The following is a 22,506-nucleotide window of genomic DNA, read 5'->3' on the forward strand; positions in this document are numbered from 1 at the left end:
CTTCAGTGGAAGATCCAGTTTAACCTGCTGCTCCATCTTCCCTTTCACCAGAGCTTCTCAGTCCCACAACACCTCCTCCCCTACCTGTCAGAGGTTGCTGTCTGTGAGTCATCTGCTTTCTATGGTTCTAGGGGATCTACTGATCCTGTGACAAAAACTACCAGCACTGATTATTTTTTGTTCTGCGGTTTAAACAAATCATTACACCAAACTAGTGTAGACTTGAGGTCATTACTTCTTGCATAGCAATAAGCTCAACAGTATTGCTAACCAGGCACCAGGACCAGAGCTGGAAGGGTTGTGGCAACACAGACCTCACACTGCATCTGGCCAAAAGACTCAGCATGAAACTGCAGCTGCAATCAGCGTGAGCTGATGAGCCAGGGACAGTTCAGAGTCGAGGAAAATCTCTCCCCACGTGCAGTTCATGTCACACTTATTTCCCTCTGTGTCACTGAGTAGAGTGAGAGACTCCCCCACTGAGGCAAGAGAGAGGACAGGGAGAACCAGAGCCAGGAGCTGGTCTTCCGCCCTCTACGTGCTGATATACCCAGTTACCCCATATTTTTACAGACAACTGATCTACAAAAAACAATGCAAAATACTTACACGGGAACAATCAGTTCTATGTATCGTCTTCTTTCCTCATTTCCTTCATCAAGTGCCATTTACCTACAGCCTATAGATTTCAGTTCATTTTTTCCCCCTCCGCTATATTGTCTGCCCAAAAGGCTCATCTACACAGAGGATCTGGAGCTTCCCTGGGACTCGCAGGAACCTGAAATTAGATATGGGCTCCCCAAATCCCCTTAAGGGATGACCAAACATTAACTTTTAAAAAAATAACTAACACCATTAGGGTAACAAGTTTTTTCTCTTTAAAGGGTTCTGCCAGCATTTGCCCTATTTGCATCACAGAGCTAAATTGGAAAAGATTTTTCTCATCCTTCAGGCAGTTGTAACAACAATTTCCTCATTCCAAATAAAGAAGCCAAAATGTCAACTTCTCCCTCACCTCCCTTCCAAAGCAGCTCAGATTGAGAAAATAATTTTTTAACTTTCAAGAGGTGCTCGTTAAACTTCAGTATTTTTCTTCTTCAGTACTTTGTAGCCTGCATTTACTAACCTTCCAAAACAAAGACCATTTGGACTAAAAAGCAAACATCACTGAAATCAGGTTCTTCCAACAATGTAAACCCTTTTGCCCCAGTAATTTCTTTGGGGCCAGCAGACATTAATTTGTTTCAGGACCAGCTTCAGTTTGAACATTTTGGGATTTTTCTGCTGTATCAGACTTTGTGGAGCATTCCCAACCTGTTCAAAAAGTGAGTCATAGGAAATACATGATCTTGCCCTCAACAGATGGGCTGTGCAATCACCTCCTCGCTCCTGTGTGGCTCCCCAGCAAGTCAGCTCTGCTCACACACTGGTACCTCTCGCTTGTCATTCATCCCTCTCCAAACAGCCACGCTACAACTGTGTGGCAGATGTCCCGTCTCTCAGAGCCTGGCTGCAGTGCCACAGTGCCCACATCAAATACGGCCACGGCCATGGATCTGAAGCCAAACTATGGCACAAAGCCCTGCTATAGACCCATGCAATGATGGAAAATTAGATTTAAAGCTGAAACAAGAAAATAAAGCCTTCAATTAAAAACACACATGCTTCTTCTGCGTCTGTGCTGATACTTCTTACAAAAAAATAAAAAAGAAAAAAAAGCTAGGAAGAGGACACCTCAGCAAGGCCACATCATCCACAGCCACAGAATGAGAACAGGGTGAGGATGCTGGGGACTTGGGAGTGGGGGTGCACAAAGTGTCAGAAAATTGAGTTGTGGGACTGGAAAGCTCCGCTTACTGGGACAACCGGTCTGCCGAGAGAACCCATGGTCAACTCCAGCTGGCAGAGGCCAGAGTGGCTTTAACAGGACAGCCGTGTTGCTACCGTAATGCTGGGCTTCAAGCCACACAGGAGTTCAACAGGCGCACCAGCTATCTTTTTCACACATCTGGAACTGGATAAAAAAAATCCTCTCGATACCGCCAGTCTGATTCAAAGCTCAGACGCTGCTCAACAGCCGTCAGCCAGGCAGGAGCCAGCGCCAAATGACTCAGCTTTACGGCTGCTGCTTTATAACACAGCCCCCAGAGCCGCCGAGCAGCGAGCGAGCGGGCCAGCATCCCGGGCAGACGCTGCTCTCTGCTGGTGAGCGCACCGCCAGGCAGCCCGGCTGGAAAATGGCCTATTGCAAATAGGTGATGGGGTAGAAACAAAATACTTTTTATTTTTGTTTTCTTTTAAATTTGACTTCATGCTTATGAACAGTCTCCACAATAGAAATAACTTTCGGGTTTTAAATTTGCTTTCATAAGCCTGGCCCCTAACTAATCGCGTTACATACATACATACACAAATGCCAGTTGAAATACCCCTTTTTAAATGTTTTCATGTTATAGATGTGGCTTTTTGGAACTACGCACATCTGTGTTCTTTCTTCTGACTGAAAACATACTTGAGTTTTGAGCCAATCCAAAGGGAATGTACTTTTTTACTTCTACTTTTCTCTTTCCAAGAGTTTTCCTTTCACTCCTGTTTAGCTTGATCCAAAGCAGAACCATTTTCTTTCTTTCCCTCAAAGTACAAAACCCCAAACCCCAGGCATTGAACCCCCTGCTCAGCACAGAGCATCCTCCCTTCCCAGGAACACTGCACTGCTTGGCACTGCTGCTTTTTCAACCGAGCAAACACCAGGATGCTGGGCACCAGCCTGCGTGGGTGAGGAAGGTGCCCAGGTCTGCTGGTTCCAGCCTGCCTCCAGAGCAGCGCTGAGGGACACAACCACTTCGATAACCCTCAGGGGCTATTGAACAACCCTAGCTGCTGGCCAGAGCTGTGGCAGGTGAGGAATATGAATGCCAACTCCTAAATACTCTTTGAGACTCCTCAGCAGATACCAGCAGTCAGGTCATCCAAAGAGAGCAACAGAAACTGGATGTACTGGGAAGATGTCAGACATGCACATGCAGAGAGGGATCCCAGCTCTGCCAGGGGCCAGGACAGCAAACCTTGCTTGCAGCACTGGGGGATTTTCTTACCTTGGAGAAAGGAGAAAGCACCAAAACTGGATCCCCAGCCCTTGAGAAATTGTCTTCTGTCACTCTTCTGGGAGGCTTTGATAGTGCAACACCAAGAAAACAGTTCCTAGAAGCCCATAAGACAAGTCCAGAGCAGAAGCAGCCTCAAAGGAGCCTGTGTGCAGCAGCAGGGGCTTCCCGCAGGGCGGTAGATGGCTGGTATTAGCCTTCAGCACCTCTTTTGCCAAAACTTTCCTGGATTCTTTCTGAAGGTGATTTGGCCAGCCTGCTTCCCCACCACCTCTTGGAACACTCTCACTTGTGACTTGACTAACTTCTCTCCTTCCCAGGTATGAAGGGCTGCCCACTGTGGCAGCTCCAATGGATGGTGCACTGGGGGATGAGAACCACAGCTTTGCAGGTCAGCCTGCCCCCGCTCCCAGCCTCCCCACACATCAGGGCCAGCGACAGCACTGTTTTCTGCTGGTTTGTGGCTAGACCATGACCCTAGACCAGCTGGAGTGCAGGAAAGGGGTCCTCTTCACCAGCTTCTGTTACAGGCTCTAATCCCACAGTCCTTTTTATTAATTCCCACTCAATTACTTTGTGTTTTCTGAGCCTGCTCCAAAATAGGGCTATTGCACTAGATCCTAACTTCTGTAAGAAAAGGCTTCCTGGAGGTTGAATCTTTCCCATTCAGTCTCCCAAAGGCTCAAAGGATCATAGAAGAGTTGGTGGTACTTCCCACCAACTGCCTCCCCCCGACTCCATACAAAAGGCTGAAATCTCATTTTCCAGCTCCAAAACCATTAAAAACAGAAAATCACATTTTATTTGCCATAAAGTGTTGATTTGTCACAAAAACACCAGTATAAAACATACACCAAGGTATGCAGCTTGGGCAACAAGCCACTATCTACATTCCTTCATGTCCAGAAACAGTGACAAAGCCCTGAGAGGAAATGACAGCTAGGAACCCTGCTGCGTTGTTCCCAAGGAACCATTACCACAGTGAGAGAGACGTTCCTCAGCACACAAAATGTATTCATTCAATCCATAGGTCTTCTTTCCTTTATCAGGAATTCACTTGTATTACGAGTGAAGTCAGGTTCTCTTAACCTAACCCACTAGTTCCTAGGTAGAAGCATAAGTCTGTGTTCCCAAATTCATTACAAACTTCTTAACTTTTCAATAATCTCTTGATTTCAGCAAATTTTGGAGTAACAGCACTACAAGGCAGTAGTAACTTTCACTTGGGGTAAAGTTCTGCTTCTTTTGGCTCTACCACAACACTGATAACGCTGAATCTTTAACAAGCACTTTGGGTCTCCTTTGGAAGGGAAAACCCAAGCCTGAGAAAAAGATGCAGAAAAAAACCTGATAGGTAAAGCCTTAGTGAGTGTAGGAGATCAGATACACCAGAATTCAATGGTTTCATTCTGCAGAGCCTAATGACAGAATACGGAAACACAGAATTTTTTAATTATAGAGAGATGAACGCTGAGCATGGGGCATGACACAAAAGATGGCTCTTTGGGGATCCCAAGGGGAATAACGAGAAATGAAGAAGCCTGTTTTTCACCATGTTAAGGCCTTATTTCCTGTGATGGCCATTTTTTGCCACTCAATATTTAGATGCACGGACAAAACACACGCACACTGCAGTCAACATCAAATCCTGAGCAGCCTCACAGTACTGAGCAAGGCTTAGACAGAGCAAAGTGATTCCTGTTCCCTGAGCGACAGTGCCAGGCAGCAGCACACCCATTCACCTCTCCGCCGACTGCACACCCCTATGGATGGCAAAGCACAGCAGAAGGTAGAAAGTGCCTGCAGCACATTGGGGCATGAAAGCACAGCACCTTTTGGCTCAAATTCCCTGTAGCTAGGGAGCACCAGAACATGTCGTTGTTCTCTTCCACACCCGTATCTGCAATCCAGCTGGATACTGGTTGGATGGGGTTAAGCATGCCTGGGGAGCCTGCAATACATTTTCCTGCCCTCTCAACCTCTCTAAATATCTGCGGAGATCTCAGTGTCTAATTTACCTGTTCCTCCCCAAACACACAGCACTAAAAATAAATAATATGGCTTGCTTTTGCTTGGGGGCTGGGTTTTGAAGGGCAGAGGGTTAATTTGCTTTTTGTTGTTGTTGTTTTGCATTGTCACTTTCTAATAGTTAAAGAAAAAAGCCACACATATGTTAAAAATTTGTCATCCAAATGGCCGTCTCATTGTTGAGTGTATACAAAGCCAGACACAGTAGGAATCTCGTGTTCCTTTTCCTTTTTCGGATCTACAATATGGCTGTATCTTTCTCCTCGGTGACATTCCAGGTAGGGACCCCAGTTTGCAGCGGGCCTGCAGCAGCTTACAATGCGCTGGAAAGCAAAAAACAAGAGGCATTTGATGTCTTACCTTAGTCTGGGCTATTTTTAAAGTTCAGTAAAGCTGTAACTCTAGATATGCCCTGCAACTCAACAAATGGCAAACAAATCACCAAAGCTTTTTAAAATCATTCCAAATGTCTTTGGGTTCAGTGGATTCTGGACACTGAAGTCAAATAAGCAGGCAAAGCTACGACCAGCAGGACTCTTTGGCAAAGCTTGGCAAGAATAGCGTACCTCAGATCTTGCACTTGCTTGTTTCTGTGAGGAATGGGAGGCAAAACTCCAGAAAATTACATGGGGATAGAAAGTGATAGAAATTCTTCCGAGAATTTAAAGCAGCTGGAATAACAACAGAAACCATGAAAATCGCTCTTAAATGTGTGTGCACTCCCGAGGATTAGACTGTATCTTCTTATCAGAACACAGTAGAGTAAATTTGCCTCTGATGCAACTACCAGAGGTGTGTTTTGGTCTAAAAATCCAATTAACAAACACCTCAAAGTACTGAACATGTTTTTGAGAAGAAAGCACAGGCGTTCCTGATAATGCCAAGGAAAGCAAGGTTTGAGGCTATGACAGCTTTTTTGTGCCCTTACCTGACAAAAGTTTCCTTCAGCTTTAACTAATTTTACAATAGCGACGATGGGAATCCAGATGACGCAGAAGATAATCATGCACCAGCCAACAGCAGTTCCCCAGGCTGGATATGACACTGAGCCATAAGTGGGAGGTGAAAATGTGACCAAAGACCAGACCAAAATTGTCTATAAAAAAAATGGCAAAAAGATTAAGCGAGAAAAGCAGATTTCCAGCTAACTTGAACTTGCACTGTATTTTCAAGTTGGTTAAAAAAAAAAAAAAGGTGGGGGGCTATCTACCAATTCTGCACAGTTCCCTCTTGCTTTCTGAGTGTGAGAATGCTTGTGAAGGATTTGGTGTTCAGTCATGGCCAAGCGGCAAGACTAAAGAAAACACTGATATGCTCCCTAACACTTCAAGTACATCTATGTTTAAACAGAACTTTATCTCTGGGTTCTGTTGAAATCTTATGTTGGAGAAGATATAAGCTGCTGGATGAGCCCAGTACCTTTCTCTGTATGTTTCATATGTTCCCATGTTCCTTTATTTACAGGAATATGGGAAAGAATCCAAGATTAACTGTTGGCAAATACTGCTGCAGAAATAAGATATTTTAGGAGCAGCATTTTCTAAACTGTAGTCCGGACAGATTAAAGGTAATGTGCTGGCCAGAGTGACTTGGCACTACTACTGGATTTGGGATCTTAATGAATTCTCTCATAGTAAGATAATCCAACCATCTACACTCACAATTAGAAGTACAGGAGTAACAAAAAACTGAGACACACATAACAGGACATAAAAAAGTCTCAGTTAGGCAGGGGAACAGCTGGACATCCAAAGAGCAAACCCAAGACAGGGATCTGTCCTGAAAATGGGATTTCCCTCAAAGGGGGGGGAAAAAAAAAAAAATTAGGTATTCAAAACATTTTCGCAGTCTGAAATGAAGATAATCCAGCTGCTAAAACAGACAATCTGGTTGCTCTGTGTTACTCCTCCGAGTGTAGACCCAGCTCACAAGCAACTGATCTGAAGGTCCAGTCTCTCCTGGAGAGGACCCAAGGAGGAGCGGTGCGTATCGGAAAGCACTTATAGAATGTAGTTTGCTTCGTTGCCACAGCCACACCCCATCTTTATACATAGGGCCTGGGCATTCAGCCCTGAATCTTCACGTGGAAACCTCTTCAATATCCAATTATTAAGTTCTGTCACACTAACACAGTCCAGTCATCTACACTCACCATTAAGAGCACAGGAGTGATGAAAAACCAGCACATTCTCCACCACAGCCAGAATAAGCGGCTCTTCTTTCCGATCATCATTTCAATGTCTTCAATGAACCTGTTTCCTCCTGTTGAAAGACAATCGTAGGGTGCATTGTAAAGCAGGTGCCTCCCTTGCAGATGTGGTTACTCAAAAGGCACAGAAGAAAGGCAATGGTCAAGGTCAGTTTCTCCAGTTCCGTGGTAACTGGCTGAAAATCTTTAATGGTTAAGTTATAAATGCTTTATTGTGGTAATTCATGTTTAATACACCCTGTGCATGGGATTGCATAGTCAAATCATTGATTTTCAATGTAAATAATTTACCGTAAATGTAGACGATGCCTATTATCTCCAGGACAGCTGCAATAAGGATTCCCCATCCAGCACAAAAGTGATCTATTAGGTTAACCCAGTAAATTCCTGCCTATAGAACAAACAATAAAGAGGTAAAAATGTACCCAGTCCCAGTAATGTCTTTATGCAAATCAAATAAGTTGCGTTGCTCAAGCCAGTTTAACTAATCACCAGTCTGAGTTTCTAAAATTCCCAGTTCTCCAGATTAAGTACACATTTGTGAACATTACTTCATTTAAATATCTCTGTGTCAGGTTGAAAAGCACTTCTGACGAAATCCTGTAGATCTGTATACTAATAAGAAGATATATGTATATGCAGAGTACATATAAACAGCTGAGAGCAAGATTTAAATTTGGAACTTACTGTATTCAAGCTGGTGCTGCAGTTTTAATACTGAGCTACAGCAACAGCTATACCAGTTATCAGTTCTGGTCGGCTTTTATACTCCTATATGCACAAGTTTTCCGTGTGGGTTAAACACAGCTTTAAACGCCAGCATGCAATAGCAGGATCACAGAGCAGGAAACAAGCTTTAGGCCATTTCACACTCTTGTGTACAAAGTCCTTTGCAAGCTTCCCTGCCATCATGTTTCATAACTTATGTGCTTTGCTTGACCATACAACTGTCTATTCACCACATTTATCTATCTTCTTCATGTTCTCAGCCTAATTGCATATATAAATCTGCATTTCTAGATGGAGTAATTGCAATGAACCTTTATATCCTTGGAAGCAATTGCCTCAAGAAATTTTACACAGTGTGCTTAAAATTCCTTTAGAGTGTGTGTGTGTATACACACACACAGGAGGAGTAACCATACATTCTACAGATGCTTGTGAGCTAATAGGTTTTTATGACATGAATAAGCTATTTCTCAAATCCTGTCCTGTTTGGTAGTCAGTTATAAACAAAGATCCCACTGGCATCTATTAGCGGTACCCACAGCACTGCACACACACTGTATGTGTATGCTTGAGATTACACAAATAACCTCCTGAACTGAGGAGCAGTAAATCAGGTTGGTGATTCACAGGCTCTGTACGGGCCTTCTATTTAAAAGCATATCTCAGTTCCATAATCACAGAATACGTTAGGTTCCTCAAGCTTCCCTCTGGGAATTTCTTATTTGCATGTCCAGGCACACTGGCAGAATTCAGGAGTCTCTCAAATCGATCCATGCAAACTGGAACAGTTGGAAAGGATATTTTCACTTGAGTTTATCACTTGCAGCATAACTAAACCCACTGCCAAAAAAGAATTTAGTGTCTTACCTGAGTAACACAGGTAAGACCAAGAAGGAAGAGCAATATGCACACACCCAGGGTTACAGGGATTCTTAACTTTTTCATCACTTCAGGATATATATCTTGTATGGTGGTTGTAAGTGTTTCTGCAAAGGAATAAGCGTGGGTTTTGAGCAGCACAATTAAGAAAGGTAACGTTCATTTGAAAAGCCACGGGTTACTTAAAACCCCACTCACCTATGGTGGCAAACTGAGAGTCAAGGCCCAAGAGCAGGAGCATGAAGAAAAACAAGAAGGACCACAGAGGAGAAACTGGTAACTTGGAGAGAGCCTCTGGGTAGGCTACAAATGCCAGATCAAATCCTGGAAAGTAGTAGAAGAAAGGAGGTTATTGTCATGCCTTGGTCAAAGCAAGTCCCGATACCGATAGCGCGATGACCAGCCTACCTGAGTCCACGACCTCCGAGACGGGTCTCTCGGACACAAATGCCATATGTCCCAAGACAGAGAATATTGCAAACCCAGCAAATACGCTGGTGGCGCAGTTGGTTACACAAACGAAAATAGCATCCGAGTAGCAGTTGTTGTGGAACTTATTGTACGAAGACAAAGCAACAAGCCCGCCCCATGCCACGGACAGGGAGTAGAATATCTGGGTGGCTGCATCTTTCCAAACCTACCAGAAATAAGAAATTGGGAATTACTTACAATATGTATCGTAAACATTTAAGTCTGCCTTCTATGGAAGCTCCAGGTTTTTTGGTGGTTTTGTTGTTGTTGGTTTGTTTGTTTGTTTTTTGCATTTAGCCTGACTATTTAATTCTATTTCATATGAGTTTTAGAGTAGGTGGGATACAGCACGCTGGTGACCTTGCAGTCTCAAGACCAAACAATGTCTTCTATGATCTCAGGAAGGTCACATCCCGAGTATGTTGCCAAATATTTAAGTCTTATTGGGCTAGCCCTGAAGAAGAGATTCAATTCATTCACATATGTGGGTTGTCAAGATGAATCTTGTCACAGTGCCAATGAATAAGGAAAACCAGGACCAGGTTGCAGGAGTGAGAACTTCCATGTGCTCTCCCACTTGTGTTCTTCACACCATGACCCAGACAAACCACTTCTGCCTTTGCTGCAGTGCCTCAGTTAGCGCCAAATGCTCACATAAAATACCACAAATAAATATTGCACTTAATGTTTGCTTTTGGTAAAACTGAACTCATGTTGACATAAGCCAGGACAAAAAAATCCAGGCTTCCTTTGCACAAGGTGCTCTTCCCGGTCCACCTAATTTCCCAAGCTAATTTCCTAGGCAAGGCACAGCCTGAATTTCAAACTCAAGGGTCCCTCCAACCTTCTGATAAAGTCCCTTGAAATTATCAGCAACCAAAGCAAGTGGGACGCATGCGAGAGCAACACTTAATCCCACAGCAAGAACTTTCTCAGCAGGCCTTGCTAAGATGAAACTCCAGCACAACCTCTGAGAGCCGCTCAGAGGCAATAGTACAGTTGTCGTCACTGTCTGGTGTGGCAGGGAGGGGGCAGAGGGTGGCTGGTTTTTAGACTGAGAGTTGCTAGAATAGCGGATCAGACTTCCAAAAGAGCTGGGAGTTGCTGAAAAAACAGAACCTAGCTGCAGATACAAAATGCAGGGCAGGACATGAAGAAGGACCTAACTGGATTAAAAAGAAGTTGCTCTGTAAGTGACAAGCCCATAAAACCACAGAAGTGTGTCAAGCTTCTGGGGCTGACGCTACCTCTCACCTCTGCCTCCATCAGCTTGGTGATGTTGGACTGTCTCCCGATGTAGTATTCGATGCCATCCATAGCACCCTCTAGGGTGGCACCTCGCACCAGCAAGATGAGCAGGATGACGTACGGGAAGAGCGCGGTAAAGTAGACGACCTGCAGAAAGAAGGGCAGGGACACATATTAGAAGTGAGGGGATGCACAGACCTCCGTGCAGGAGGAACGGCCAGGTTTTAGGCTAAGGTCTACTGGTACAAATGAAAAACAGGCAACCAGGGAAGCGAGACTGGAGGTGAACACACGCCAAGCACTAAACCATCTGGCTTAGCCGGTTCTGGAGCTGCATTCCAGCAGAAGCAGAATGCCCAAGCCACATATCCACTTTTCAGATAGCACTTAACTAGTTTCAGAAATGTGTTTTCTGACCTGATTTACTGCTGTAGCAAGGCTCGGACTCAACCACCCCAAAGGTCTCATGCTAGGCAACGCTTCTAGCGAATGTGAACTGAAAGCCAGTCAAAATTAGGTGACCAGGATGGAATTATCTCCTGCTGAGACTGGGAAAGGTAGGAGTGGGGAAAGCCATGCTGGAAGTTTTCTTTACTGGGAACAAGGACTTTTAGGTTCCTTTGGACACAGAACTTTTTTGTTGTTTGTCTACACAATTTCTAGTGTGATGAGATCCGCGCCAGAAGCAGGGCTAAGCCGTGCTGCTATTATACAGGCGATGTTCAACAATACTGTTGTTTCTCAAGTCTTCGTTTCAGTGCTACGCAGACAGATAATTGACCTGGTACTGCTGGTTACACCAAGCCATAGCATTGCACCATCATGTGGTGAGTCTGCTGTTTCAGAAGACCTCCTTCATATTTGCCTGGAATAGTCAATTCTCTCTGCTCTTCATCTCTGTCTTGTTCCTGCCCAGCTAGATTCTTCTGAGTCTTACCTTACTCCTCAAAGAGGCTTACCTTCATGCCAGAAGAGAAGTGACAACAGGAAGAGCCAATTGCCAGGAACCCAAAGAATGTGAGCGTAAGAGGAGCCATGCGGCAGAACAACTGTGGCTGGGAAAGCACCAGTACTCCACCCCGAAGTGCTGAGACAGAGGGCAGAAAGCTCCAAATAGAAAGCAGAATAGGAGGAAATATCAGACTGAGGAAAGGAAGACAGGCAGTGAGGAACCATGGAAAGTCACAATGACAGACGGAATTGAAGGGGGGGGGGGGAGAAATCAATGCAGAAAGGGTGAGAGAAAGAATGAAGGTAACAGAGACTGAAGAAGTAAGCGATGGAGATGCAACATAGAGGTAAGAAAGGAGTATGGGGAGGAAGGAACTAAACCACAAAAAGGGCCTCAGGCAGGGAAGAATAAAATTCAGCCTGCCTGAAGTCTGGAGAGGAGCCAGCCTAGCCCAGGGAAAACTCCAGGCAGCCATGCTCCAGCACGGGGAAATGGGAGCTCAGCAGAGCCAGAGTCTGAATACAAGCACCTATGGACCTGGTCCCTAAAAGCAGCTTGAAATCTTGAGTACCAACATTTCACAACCTGGCAGGAACCTCCACACGCACATCTGTTTGCAGGACTTGACCTGTATTGTCCAAACATCTCAACTAGTCTGGAGGTGCAAATAACTACTGGGGTGCTCCCAGGGTGTGTGCGTAAGTGTGCGGTCACATGCATATGTCTGTCATAACAGGCCGGGTGACTGCCAAAACTCAGCTGGAATCACATGCGTGACAGCAAGATCCCCACATACATGGCAGCCCTGGTGGAGCTAAGAGACCCATGTGTTAAGTAATTGCTGTGTAATCAGCACCTTACTCATATTTTATGTAACAGTTACGAAGCCAAGGAGCAGAAAGAAAGTCTAATGCTGAGTCCAGCAGAAGGTGGCAGGTTAGGACTGCATCCTGGCTTGTGCTAACCTTCCCTGAGTCCAACTGACACTGGGAGGGCAGGATCAGGCCAGAAGTCTGCTAGTTGCTCTTCCTAACTTACTTTTCCAGAAGATTTTATTCCTTTAAACAACACAGCTCCAACAATCATCCAGGACAGGAGGAGGCAGAGAGCCAGGTACCACACGATGTTACCGGTCTCGTCCAACCCACTCGAGCGCTGAAGAGCCACTTTACTGAAAGCACAAAACACTGCAATGAGAACAGGGCGACAGCAGCACACACTCCTCTTCAGCCACTTCTTGAAGGAAAGTGAGCTGGTTTCTGCAGATATTACAAGACCCTGCAGCAGCTTCCATGAGCGTGCAGTTAGAATTGCGTGATTGGCATTGAAAAACTGAGTATTTAACTGCATTTTCCCCCTCTTTTTAAAGTCTACCAGCCCTCAGCTCTCCATACATCTCCCATCAGGCCTGCCTCAGGTCTTTCATGTTAACCATGAAATTCTGATGGCAAGAGAAGAGCCCATAAGAAGAATCAGTTCCCAGAAACCCAAGGAACGTGAGGCAAATTGAAACCGTGTGGCTGAAGAAATGGCAAGTTCACAATGGGCCCAGATTCAGAATAAGGTAAATATACTTTGCACAGTAATTCCTGGAAAAAAAACATATGCTATACATGGAGATGCTAAGTAGTCCCTACCAGGACTCTAGAGAAGAGGACTTCTTTAAGCTGGAGTATTTTTCAGTTTGCTACAGGTTGACTCTTTTGCTTCTCTCTATATGTTTGGTTTGTCTTTTTAAGGGCCCAGACTAATCAATTAGATTTTCAGATTTTAAGTCCCCTCTGCACAGGTCTGCATGCCCACCCCCTCTTGACTAGATTGTTTCTGGACGGCAAGAGAAGACAAAAATAGAAGATACATTCAAAACCACAATGCATAATAAATGCATTTTTAGCAATGTCTTTAAAATATTTACTTACTTCCAGTATTGTTCACTGGGAAATTGCACTGGTTTGTAGTTCATGGTGCCATTCATACATGTGAGATTTTTGCTTGTGATGAACGAGTAGTTTGCATGAATGGTTTCTCCATCTAAGGTTGCGTTGCAGTCGCTTACTGAAAGCAAGCAAGAAAAAGGGATTGTTAACACAGTGATGACTATTATAAAAATCAGACTATTGTAGCAAATACATTTTCTAAACAGTTACAGCTTCAGTTTGCCTACTAACGATATTTAGAAACGAACCTGAACTATCACTTACAGCTGTGACTTTGTTACTTTGACTGTAAAACAAAACACCAAGAATCTGGTGCGCTCAGCTCCACCTTTCACTTAACGTCAAGAATACTTGCAAAAATCAGAACTGAGGATAGTTAAGATTGTAGCCTTGGTTACTCTACGAAAACCCTTGTTCCAAACCAAGGTTACACAGATCATCCTCTAGCAACTTCATCTTATTATGGCAGAGGACTTACTAGAGCTCTTTAAACATTTTCCTTAGTGGGGGGGTGGAGGGTGCTGTTTGGGTTTTTCTGAGTTGGGATGTTTTTTGCCAGAATAGTAAATAACATTATATCAGCATTTACTGGAAAAGTCTTGTTGAAGGCTGTTTCAGGACAGCTTCTTCAGTTCAGTTGTATATTCCTCCAGCACTTACAAATTTTGAGCTAAAATATTTTTGTTTAGCCCATGAGCAAGCATCAACTTTTTGTTAAATACAGCACCTCAACTTCATTTTATGAAACTTATGAATCTTCAAAGAGATTTTCAGATATGTGGTTAAGGGAGTTACAATTACATTAACAGTTGGCAACACATTTCTGGGTACTAACTACTAATTATCTCACCAGCTTCACCTTTTGCCTTAAACTGGTCTGATATGGAAACTGGTGAGATAACAAGTGTTTGGCTGTACATGTGCTGTCAAACATCAAGAACAATAGCGTGGAGATATGTTCTAAAAAGTTAATAAAGTGTGAAATTAGTGCCTCACTGCTGCTCGGGATTACCACAGCCACAGGGGAAGCAAGCGGTAATTAAAGAACCCCCAATGAAACAAGAGTATTGCTATATCTTTTATGTAAGAAGGGTATTTGCTTTGCCATGAAACCTGATGAAATAGGAATGCAGTTATTTCTGGGGACTGTATGTCCCAGAAGAAGCCTTAGATTTTAAAGGAGGAAAAAAAAGGATGCAACAAGGAGGTTTCAGCCCAGCTCTCTCTAGCTCTCCCAAGCACCCAGAACTGGTGCCAGGGAAGCAGACAAGCATCACTCCCGCGTGTTCAGAGACAAAGCTCCAGGAAGGACTTTTCAAGCCATGCGTAGCTGTCTTGTTCCTATAATTTCTCCCAGAAAACAGTAAAAAGTACAAGTATCCAAAACAGTAATATTAAGCTCTTTCTGTGAAGTACGGTACCTAATCGTGTTTTGCTGCAGAACTCATCTGCCCAGGAAAAGCAGTCTGACCATGGTAGCACTTTTTGAAATGAGGCAAATAAGTAGTAGAGCGCGTAAGCAATGATAACGTTGTAGTAGATCGCCACAAATGTTGAGATGATGACCATCGTGATGCCCACTCCTAGGAAACCAAAAGACATAATGTCTTAACTACTCCAAACTTGGGTTGAAAAAAAAAAAAAAAAAAAGAATGGCCTTCACTTAACTTTTAAAAGGCTACTTGGGAAGAAGCTGGGGTTGGGTTTGGGGCTTTTTGGGGGGTTTCGTTTTGTTTTTTTAAATAATTTTTAACAGCAACCAAACAGGGAAAGGGTAAAGCCATGAAATGAGGGTTATGGTCCAAACCAGCCATCTCAAATGTGGTTTTGACACAGCGTTTGAATCAGGCCCACAGAAAAACTGGACTAGTCACTAAGTCCAAGTCTAAAGGAGACATTCAGTATTTTTTTTCTCTCCCAGTTCAGTGGGAAGCTTTGATTGCTTCATAAAATAAAAGAACTATACAAAAACCAGGACTGACCAAGCCATTTTAAAGATCCCATTGTAATGAATAGCTTTGCCAGTAAATGAGAAGCAACACAGAACAGTAAATCTGTGTCAATAAAACTGTTCTCCTTTGTTAAAATGAACTTCGTTCTGCAAGTTTGGGAAAGTCTGCCAAACTATCCCAATCATCTTAGAGACTATAACTTCACAGACACATAAAAGGTTTTCTGGGTCTACAGACTTTTGCTTTAAATTTAAATACACTGCTCTCATGAAAGGTTGTTTGTGCTGCAGAACAGAGACTGGCAAAAAGAGTTCAGGCAACCAGCCAGACTGTCTTCTCTTCTGTTTTTGTAGAAGGTGGCAAATAAAATTCTCATTGCATCAGAAAGAAACTTCCTTGTTCCTATATTAATTCCTCTACTAGACAAAGAGGACAAACGAGACCAATTACATAGTTCTTTACACCCATCGGTATAGGACCTAGATGTACAGGAGTGAGTAAAGCACATGGTTAGTTGTTTCAAACACATAAATGTCCCTATGAAATTCAAACCATCACAGAGACAGGCAACCTACCACTACAGAGTGCAACTATTTCTCTTATCAGAAGAGGCACCTCCCCTTCTGAAGCCAGGTCTAGCCTATTTTATCACACCAGCAGATGACTCACAAGGCAGCGAGCTGGATGAATACCTGCACAGCATTGCATAAAGCAATCAGACATGTGTGCCCGTGCCAATGGTGGCAGCCAAATACAGAATTAGCCCATCCAACATGGAACTGCCTTGCAAGCTACATAGGATGTAAAGTGTAAAGAAACAGTGGTAGAGTTAACTTCTAAAAATTATTTTCACTCTGTTGCGCACAGCGCCAAGTGTTTAACTGAGGTTTTCCCTCACACAGCAAGCAGTGATTTCCTTGTGCCTGGACAGCTGAGGTTGGGGTGGTGTGCTGCGTAACACCAGGAGAATCATTGATAAAACCTCTCATAATTGACAACCTTTTTGGGGAAGTCTTTAATACATATTGGTTTATTAATTCAATAATAAGGAAGATCTATCTGGAAACATAAGACTGACCTTGAGAATATTCTCTACACAGGAACTGGCTTCTCAGAATTAGTAACTTTCTAAAGAAATCATTAACTCATATCTGTTTATTACTAGATTAAAAAATATCTAAGGAAACATAACAATACCAACCTTGAAACAATGGTAATATTCTCCAGATGGAAATTGGCCCTAGGCTGGCAAACTGCCCAAGGGAACATTCCATGAAAAATAAGGGCAAGCCAGCTAATGCCAACATCAGGGTGTATGGGATTAGAAAAGCACCTGAGGGGAGAAAGGGAAAAAAAACCACAGTCACAGAGAAAACAATGACTCTCTCAGTATTCGCATCACATTTTATACTCCCCTTTTTCCCCCCGCCTCAAATATCCCACTGTGGGTTTTTTGCTTCTTGCAGAACAGAGATTTGTTTGTAAATCCTGTTTTCTGTAAGACTAAAGAGTACCTGTAATGAAGAGATACAGATTACCAAGAGAACTGGTGATTTACATGGGATGGCTTCTCTTATAGAATTAAAAGGATTTTACAAAAACTATCGAAGACATACTGCTCTCATACAAGCAGGAACACTGCTCAGCTGTAGGCACCATTGGCTTTGTCTCCTTTTTATTTCGTCTTCCAGATTTTAATTTAAAAAGGAACAGAACGATTCCTTCATGTACTTAGCTGTGATTTGCAACTGCCCTGTTAGAGTAGCTACTGGATGTCAAAGCATGAAAATTATTTTCTACGGTTGGCTGGCTCCTGTGTCAAACAGCATCTCAGCATGGCTCTTGTTCGAGCCCGTTTTAAAGCGTACATTAACCTGATATCAATGAGAGCCCTGTTCTGCGAAAGGGACTGGCACTTCTTTGTGTGTGCACAGAAGATAGGGCAAGTGAGACTATAGGTTTCCTAAACACGACCCTATACCCCTGCAGAAATCTGTCCTCTGTTCACTCTCGGTGAACTTAAAGCAATAAAGGCCCCAGTTCTGCAAGGAACTGCAAATACGTGCTGTAATTTAAGGAAGTCAATAGTCCCATAGAATTAAGTGGATTACTCCTGTGTTTCAGGACAAGGATGTGACCGTTGTCTTTATCAATCGTGGGCAAGGGGCACAGATCAGATTACAAGCAGCAGCACAAATATGCTTTAAATGCAAAGCTGCCTGCTGTGGCTGATAAGGAAAAAAAGTCTAGTAAAAGGGCCAATGTCATGACTTATTTTGTTTTCACAATTTTCTTCAGCAAAACTGTAAGTAACACAACCCAGCCAAACTCACTCCAATAAAACTTCTGTACCAAGAATGCCACCTTGTGTTCCACACACAGCTGTATGGGCTGTGCTGCATTTACAGTCCAGAATTTGACTTCCAACGACTGTCAGGCAGAGCAAATAAGTACATACAAGTAAGTCCTCCGCAGTTACTTGGTATTTATGCTCTCTTTGATTACCAGTGGTTGCTTGGCAAGTAGACAAAGCTCTGAAATAGCAGCCAGAGAAGCCGGTGCCTCCATTTGGCTTTGCCACTAGTTCATTGTGTAAGCAGGTAGAGGCTCTCTCTGCCTCGCACTTCCAAAGTATCTGATGGGGATAATTATTGAGCATGGATAATTATTCCAGCTTAGCTTGTTTGCCTGGCAAAACAAAGGTTGAGAGGGGATTCAATTGCTCTCTATAAACATATCAGGGAGGTAAGCACTGGGGAGGGAGAACAGCTATTTAGGCAAGTAGAGGATATTGGTACATTGACAAAAAGATGCATGTTGGTCATGAGTAAATCAGAAGAGTTCTGGAATTCTCAGGTGGAAGTTCGCAATTAAAACTAGATGCTATTCCCCTCCTCAGCTGGTACCCAAAAAGCACAGAGATGCCTCCTACTCCTCTTCCCATTCCCATCATCAGGCACTATCCCACTTCCCAGGGTGATGCTCACATCCAGCTTTGACAAAACGTGCCTAACCTCAGGGCTGGCCCTTGGAGCTGGCCCTCCTCTCTCTTGGGGATAGCAAGGTGTGCCCACCCGACGCTGCCATTCAATACAGGTACCTCCGCCATTCTGGTAGGTGAGGTAGGGAAACCGCCAGACGTTGCCCAGGCCCACAGCGTAGCCCACCATGGAGAGCAGGTAGTCGCCTTTGTTTGACCAGTTGCCACGCTCCAAGTTCTCATCGCTGTCACTGGCATGGGCATCTTTTTCATTCGACAAACTGAAGTCCTTGGAAGAGAAGAAGAGGGAAGGCTCAGGATCGCCCCGTCGGCAAGCAGGGCAGTCATTTCTCTGTCCAGAGCAGCACCTTGGCATCGCTGGGCAGCGCAGCTAGACCGGGTGGGCAGAGCCAGGTGGGCTGCCAGTCCAGCTGATCCCTGGCAGGACAGCATGGACCTGTTAGAGAGGGTCCTGCCAGAGAGCCCAAACAATCTTCATGCCCAGTTTTGCCTTGCTCCTACCTCAGTCCCCTGTGCTGTCAGCTCCTGGGGGCAGCACCTCCAGGGGACTCCCCTACTCTGCCCCTGCACATGTCCAGATGCCCCATACCTGTTCAGATGTTCACACCAGCACACACCTGTATGCTCATTTTAAAAACACCCATCCAGGTGCCTTTCACACCTGCCCAGGTGCCCCCATACCTGCCCAGGTGCTCATCCCTCTTTACCTACCCCAGTTCCCCCATATTCCCATACCTGTCTGGATCTCACCTGCCCAGACAATTTCATACCTGGCCAGGTGCACCATACCTCACCTGCCCAGTGCTCCCATAGCTGCCCAGGTACCTGCACCCTGCTTGCCTGAGTGCCCTATGCCTGCCTGGACACCTCCATACCCTACCTGCTCAGATGCACCCACACCTGCCCAGGTATCCCAATATCCCACCTGCCCAGGTGCTTCCATACCTGCCCAGGTGTCCCCACACCCCGCCTGCCCGGGTGCCCCCGGCCAGCCGCCACCCCCCCGGCCGCCCCACCTTCTTCTTCCCGCAGGAGAGGAAGCCGGGCAGGCTGAGCATCCCCATGGCCGCCGCTGCCGGAGCCGCTCCGCTCTGCCCGCGCCGGCCGGCGCCCGGCCCTTTATCGGAGCCGCCTCCCGCCCCTCCCGCCGGCGATGCGGTACCTCCCGCCCCCGGGGCACCCCCCGCCGCCCGCCCCGGCCCCGCGCCCGCTTTCCCGCCGCACCCCCGCCCGCTGACCCTCCTCCAGCCCCGCGCCCACTTCCTTGGGAACACTCACCCGCCCGCCGGCCGGCCCTGCCCGGCCTCCTGCCCACTTCCCCCCCAAACACCCCCTGCCTGCCCCTCCTCACCTGGCCCCGGCCCACTTCCCCCGCCGCGCCCCCGCGGGGCTCGCTCCCCCAGCCCGGGCTCTGCAGCCTTCCTTGCGCCCCTGCCTGCCCCCCTCTTTGCCCCCCACCTTCCCCATCTAACATGCCCCCCGCTCCTTGCCCTTCTTCCCCCTCTGCCAGTCCTACCCACACACCCACCCCCTTGTCTTCTACCTCCAGGGCTGCCACCTCCCCATCATACACTGACCCTCTCTGAGCACCACTGACCCCACTACTCCCTACTCCTCCCCACAGAGCCGCTGCCCAGCTGCCTCACCTACATTCACTCTCCTAGAGACCCTGCTCATGGCTCCCTCTCCACCCATACCTGCCTCTCATTCCTTCTTAACCTCCTCCACGCTGCAGTCTAGGCTCAGGAGATGCACGAAAGCAAAGGGCACAAGGGGGTTAAACAGTACGGAAATCTCAGCTTCTAAACACACCTTCCACTTACACATGACAGGCACAAAAAGGGCAGGTCATAAAAGTGAAGCCCTCTCCAGAGGAGGAATTTAACGAGCAACAACTTAAGGACCTTTTCTGAAGTGCTCCCCTGCTTCTCCCACGAAAGTGACCTTCCCCAGGCATCCCCTAAGGACAGGCAGGAGGACACTGGCCACAGCACACTCCTTGTACAGGCACAAGGGGACACAGGTGGACTGGCTGCTTAACTGCTCTCCTCCATTTCTAACTGCTCTTTTCCATGGCTCTTTCAGATCCACACTGTGACAAACACACTTTTTGTCCTCAATTAGTGGGACTTTTTGTTGAGTAAAGTGCTACCCAGCATGGCTCAATCTAGCCACGACTGAGAGGTATACCAGGAGTGAGAAGTGTGTGGGACGGCGTCAGAAAGGTAGGATGGTAAAAATCAGGTGGTGTTTTATCACCCTGTGCAGCAGGTTCTCTAGGAGACTTCTATTTTAGAAATGTGAGAAAACACTCCTTCATGGGCTGCCTGGGAATTCTGGATTCAAGTGGCCAAGCCACAATGCCGAACACAAGCCTTCAGGCTAGTTCTGTACGGAAGAATACAAAACCCACCCACAGTGAGGACACACCGCAAAAATCAGTCAATATTCTTCTGAAGTCTATCTGAATTGTACATAAACTAAATAGACCTTTTTGACAATCTTGATCTGAGATACAAATTTGAAATAAACTGAGGGAGCATGGTTTTGGTTTGGATTCTGGGTAACTTCAGTATCTGTGGGTCACTATCGCCCCAGCGGGGAACAAAAATGTTCCTGTAAACAATGCTGGGCCTGACAAAAGCACCAAGTTCTTTTCCAATCTCATGATTCAGAACCAGCTATCAGCTTGTTTAGAAATGAAATGAGATGAAAAACAACCTGTTAGCCACAGCCTCTCCCTCCTTATTAGGATTAAGTGCATGTTGTAATGTTGCGGAGTCACCGACTATGGCATTCTCTGTGTGTAACTCAAGATGACTACAAGTAAAACTATACTGGAGGTACCACTCCTGAGATACATTCTGTTTCTGACCACGTGAAAGTTTCGTTTCTAGTGCATTTTCCTTATTTAAAGGAGAAACATAAAAACCACAGCACAGTCAAAATTCCAGGGATGAGCAGTGGCGAGATGAGTATCATTAAAGAGAGAATTGTGCCTGCAGCAGGGCTTTATTTTGCCTCTGTGTTAGCTATGCAGCTGAATAGCACAGCAGTCTGATTTGCATTCACTAGAGGCTGAGTCCATCAGGTTGAGCCCTGAAGGCTGGCTCCTTGCAGCTAGCATAGCCACCCATCGGCCAAGCACCCTGCGAGCCAGTTACCGCTGGAATGCCTCAGCTAGAAATACAGAGATAACAACCAACAAACCAAAGCCAGCATGGCTCTGCCATAGATGAGATACCTCAGTTATGCTGCTGGTCAGGAGATGGGATATCAAAGTAACCCGTTTTCTTTTGAAATCACCCCTGGATTACTATGAATGCCACTTACTGAACACTCTGTTAATCCAATGGGGGGGGGGGGGGAATAAAAAAGAAGAAAAAAGACGACCATTAATGATAACCTTAACATGCTGACAACACAGCAAACAATGCGGACACTTCCAAGGAGCAGTGAGATACCCATGTTTTCCATTTGGTTGCACCAGCGCTATTACCAGGTGTTGGGTATTGCCCTTAGCTAACACAAACACAGCTATGGCGATGAAGTAGATATGTTTGGTGTGCTTATTTAAGAATACAACGAGTAAGTTCTGTTTCTTAATCTGTACCTTCTGTGATAGCAGTGCTTACTAATATTGGCACCCGGCACACACATTCAAAACTGATTTAGCAGACAAAGCCAGGGCTCATTTACCTCTCCCACTCCTAATTGGCAGGAGCTAAAGACCAGAAAACCCACTCCACAAAGCAATGGCTTTAGAATAACACTAATCCTGGCATTAAAGCAGTAAAAGGAAATCACCGGTGTGTCTACAAGGCAGGCAGTCCTCTCGAGGATAAAGTGATCCAGAAGACGAGCAAGGGTGAATGCAAGAGATGCCTGCAGCCCTGCCATCTCTGACATGCACAAGTCCTGGAAAAACAGTCATGAAACTAAAAACAAATTAAGTCTTCTCCCATCTGGAAAAGATCAAGCAGCACCGGCAGCTGC

The 22,506-nt window shown here is 45.4% G+C and overlaps 1 protein-coding gene across 1 annotated transcript; it reads right to left on the reverse strand.

Moving 5' to 3' along the window:
* Positions 1–5,305: 5,305 nt before the first annotated feature.
* On the reverse strand, positions 5,306–19,574 carry SLC6A14 (solute carrier family 6 member 14; the record flags this gene model as incomplete). The annotated part of the gene is made up of 14 exons (XM_082323114.1): positions 5,306–5,455; positions 6,061–6,228; positions 7,285–7,394; positions 7,633–7,732; positions 8,938–9,056; positions 9,148–9,273; positions 9,358–9,586; positions 10,675–10,815; positions 12,659–12,791; positions 13,540–13,675; positions 14,979–15,140; positions 16,711–16,842; positions 18,610–18,778; positions 19,527–19,574. The coding sequence occupies 14 exons, from the start codon at positions 19,572–19,574 to the stop codon at positions 5,306–5,308; spliced, it is 1,923 nt and encodes a 640-aa protein (XP_082179240.1).
* Positions 19,575–22,506: the final 2,932 nt, after the last annotated feature.

This window comes from Platalea leucorodia (genome assembly GCF_965183815.1).
Source record: "Platalea leucorodia genome assembly, chromosome: 10".
Classification (NCBI taxonomy): Eukaryota; Metazoa; Chordata; class Aves; order Pelecaniformes; family Threskiornithidae; genus Platalea; species Platalea leucorodia.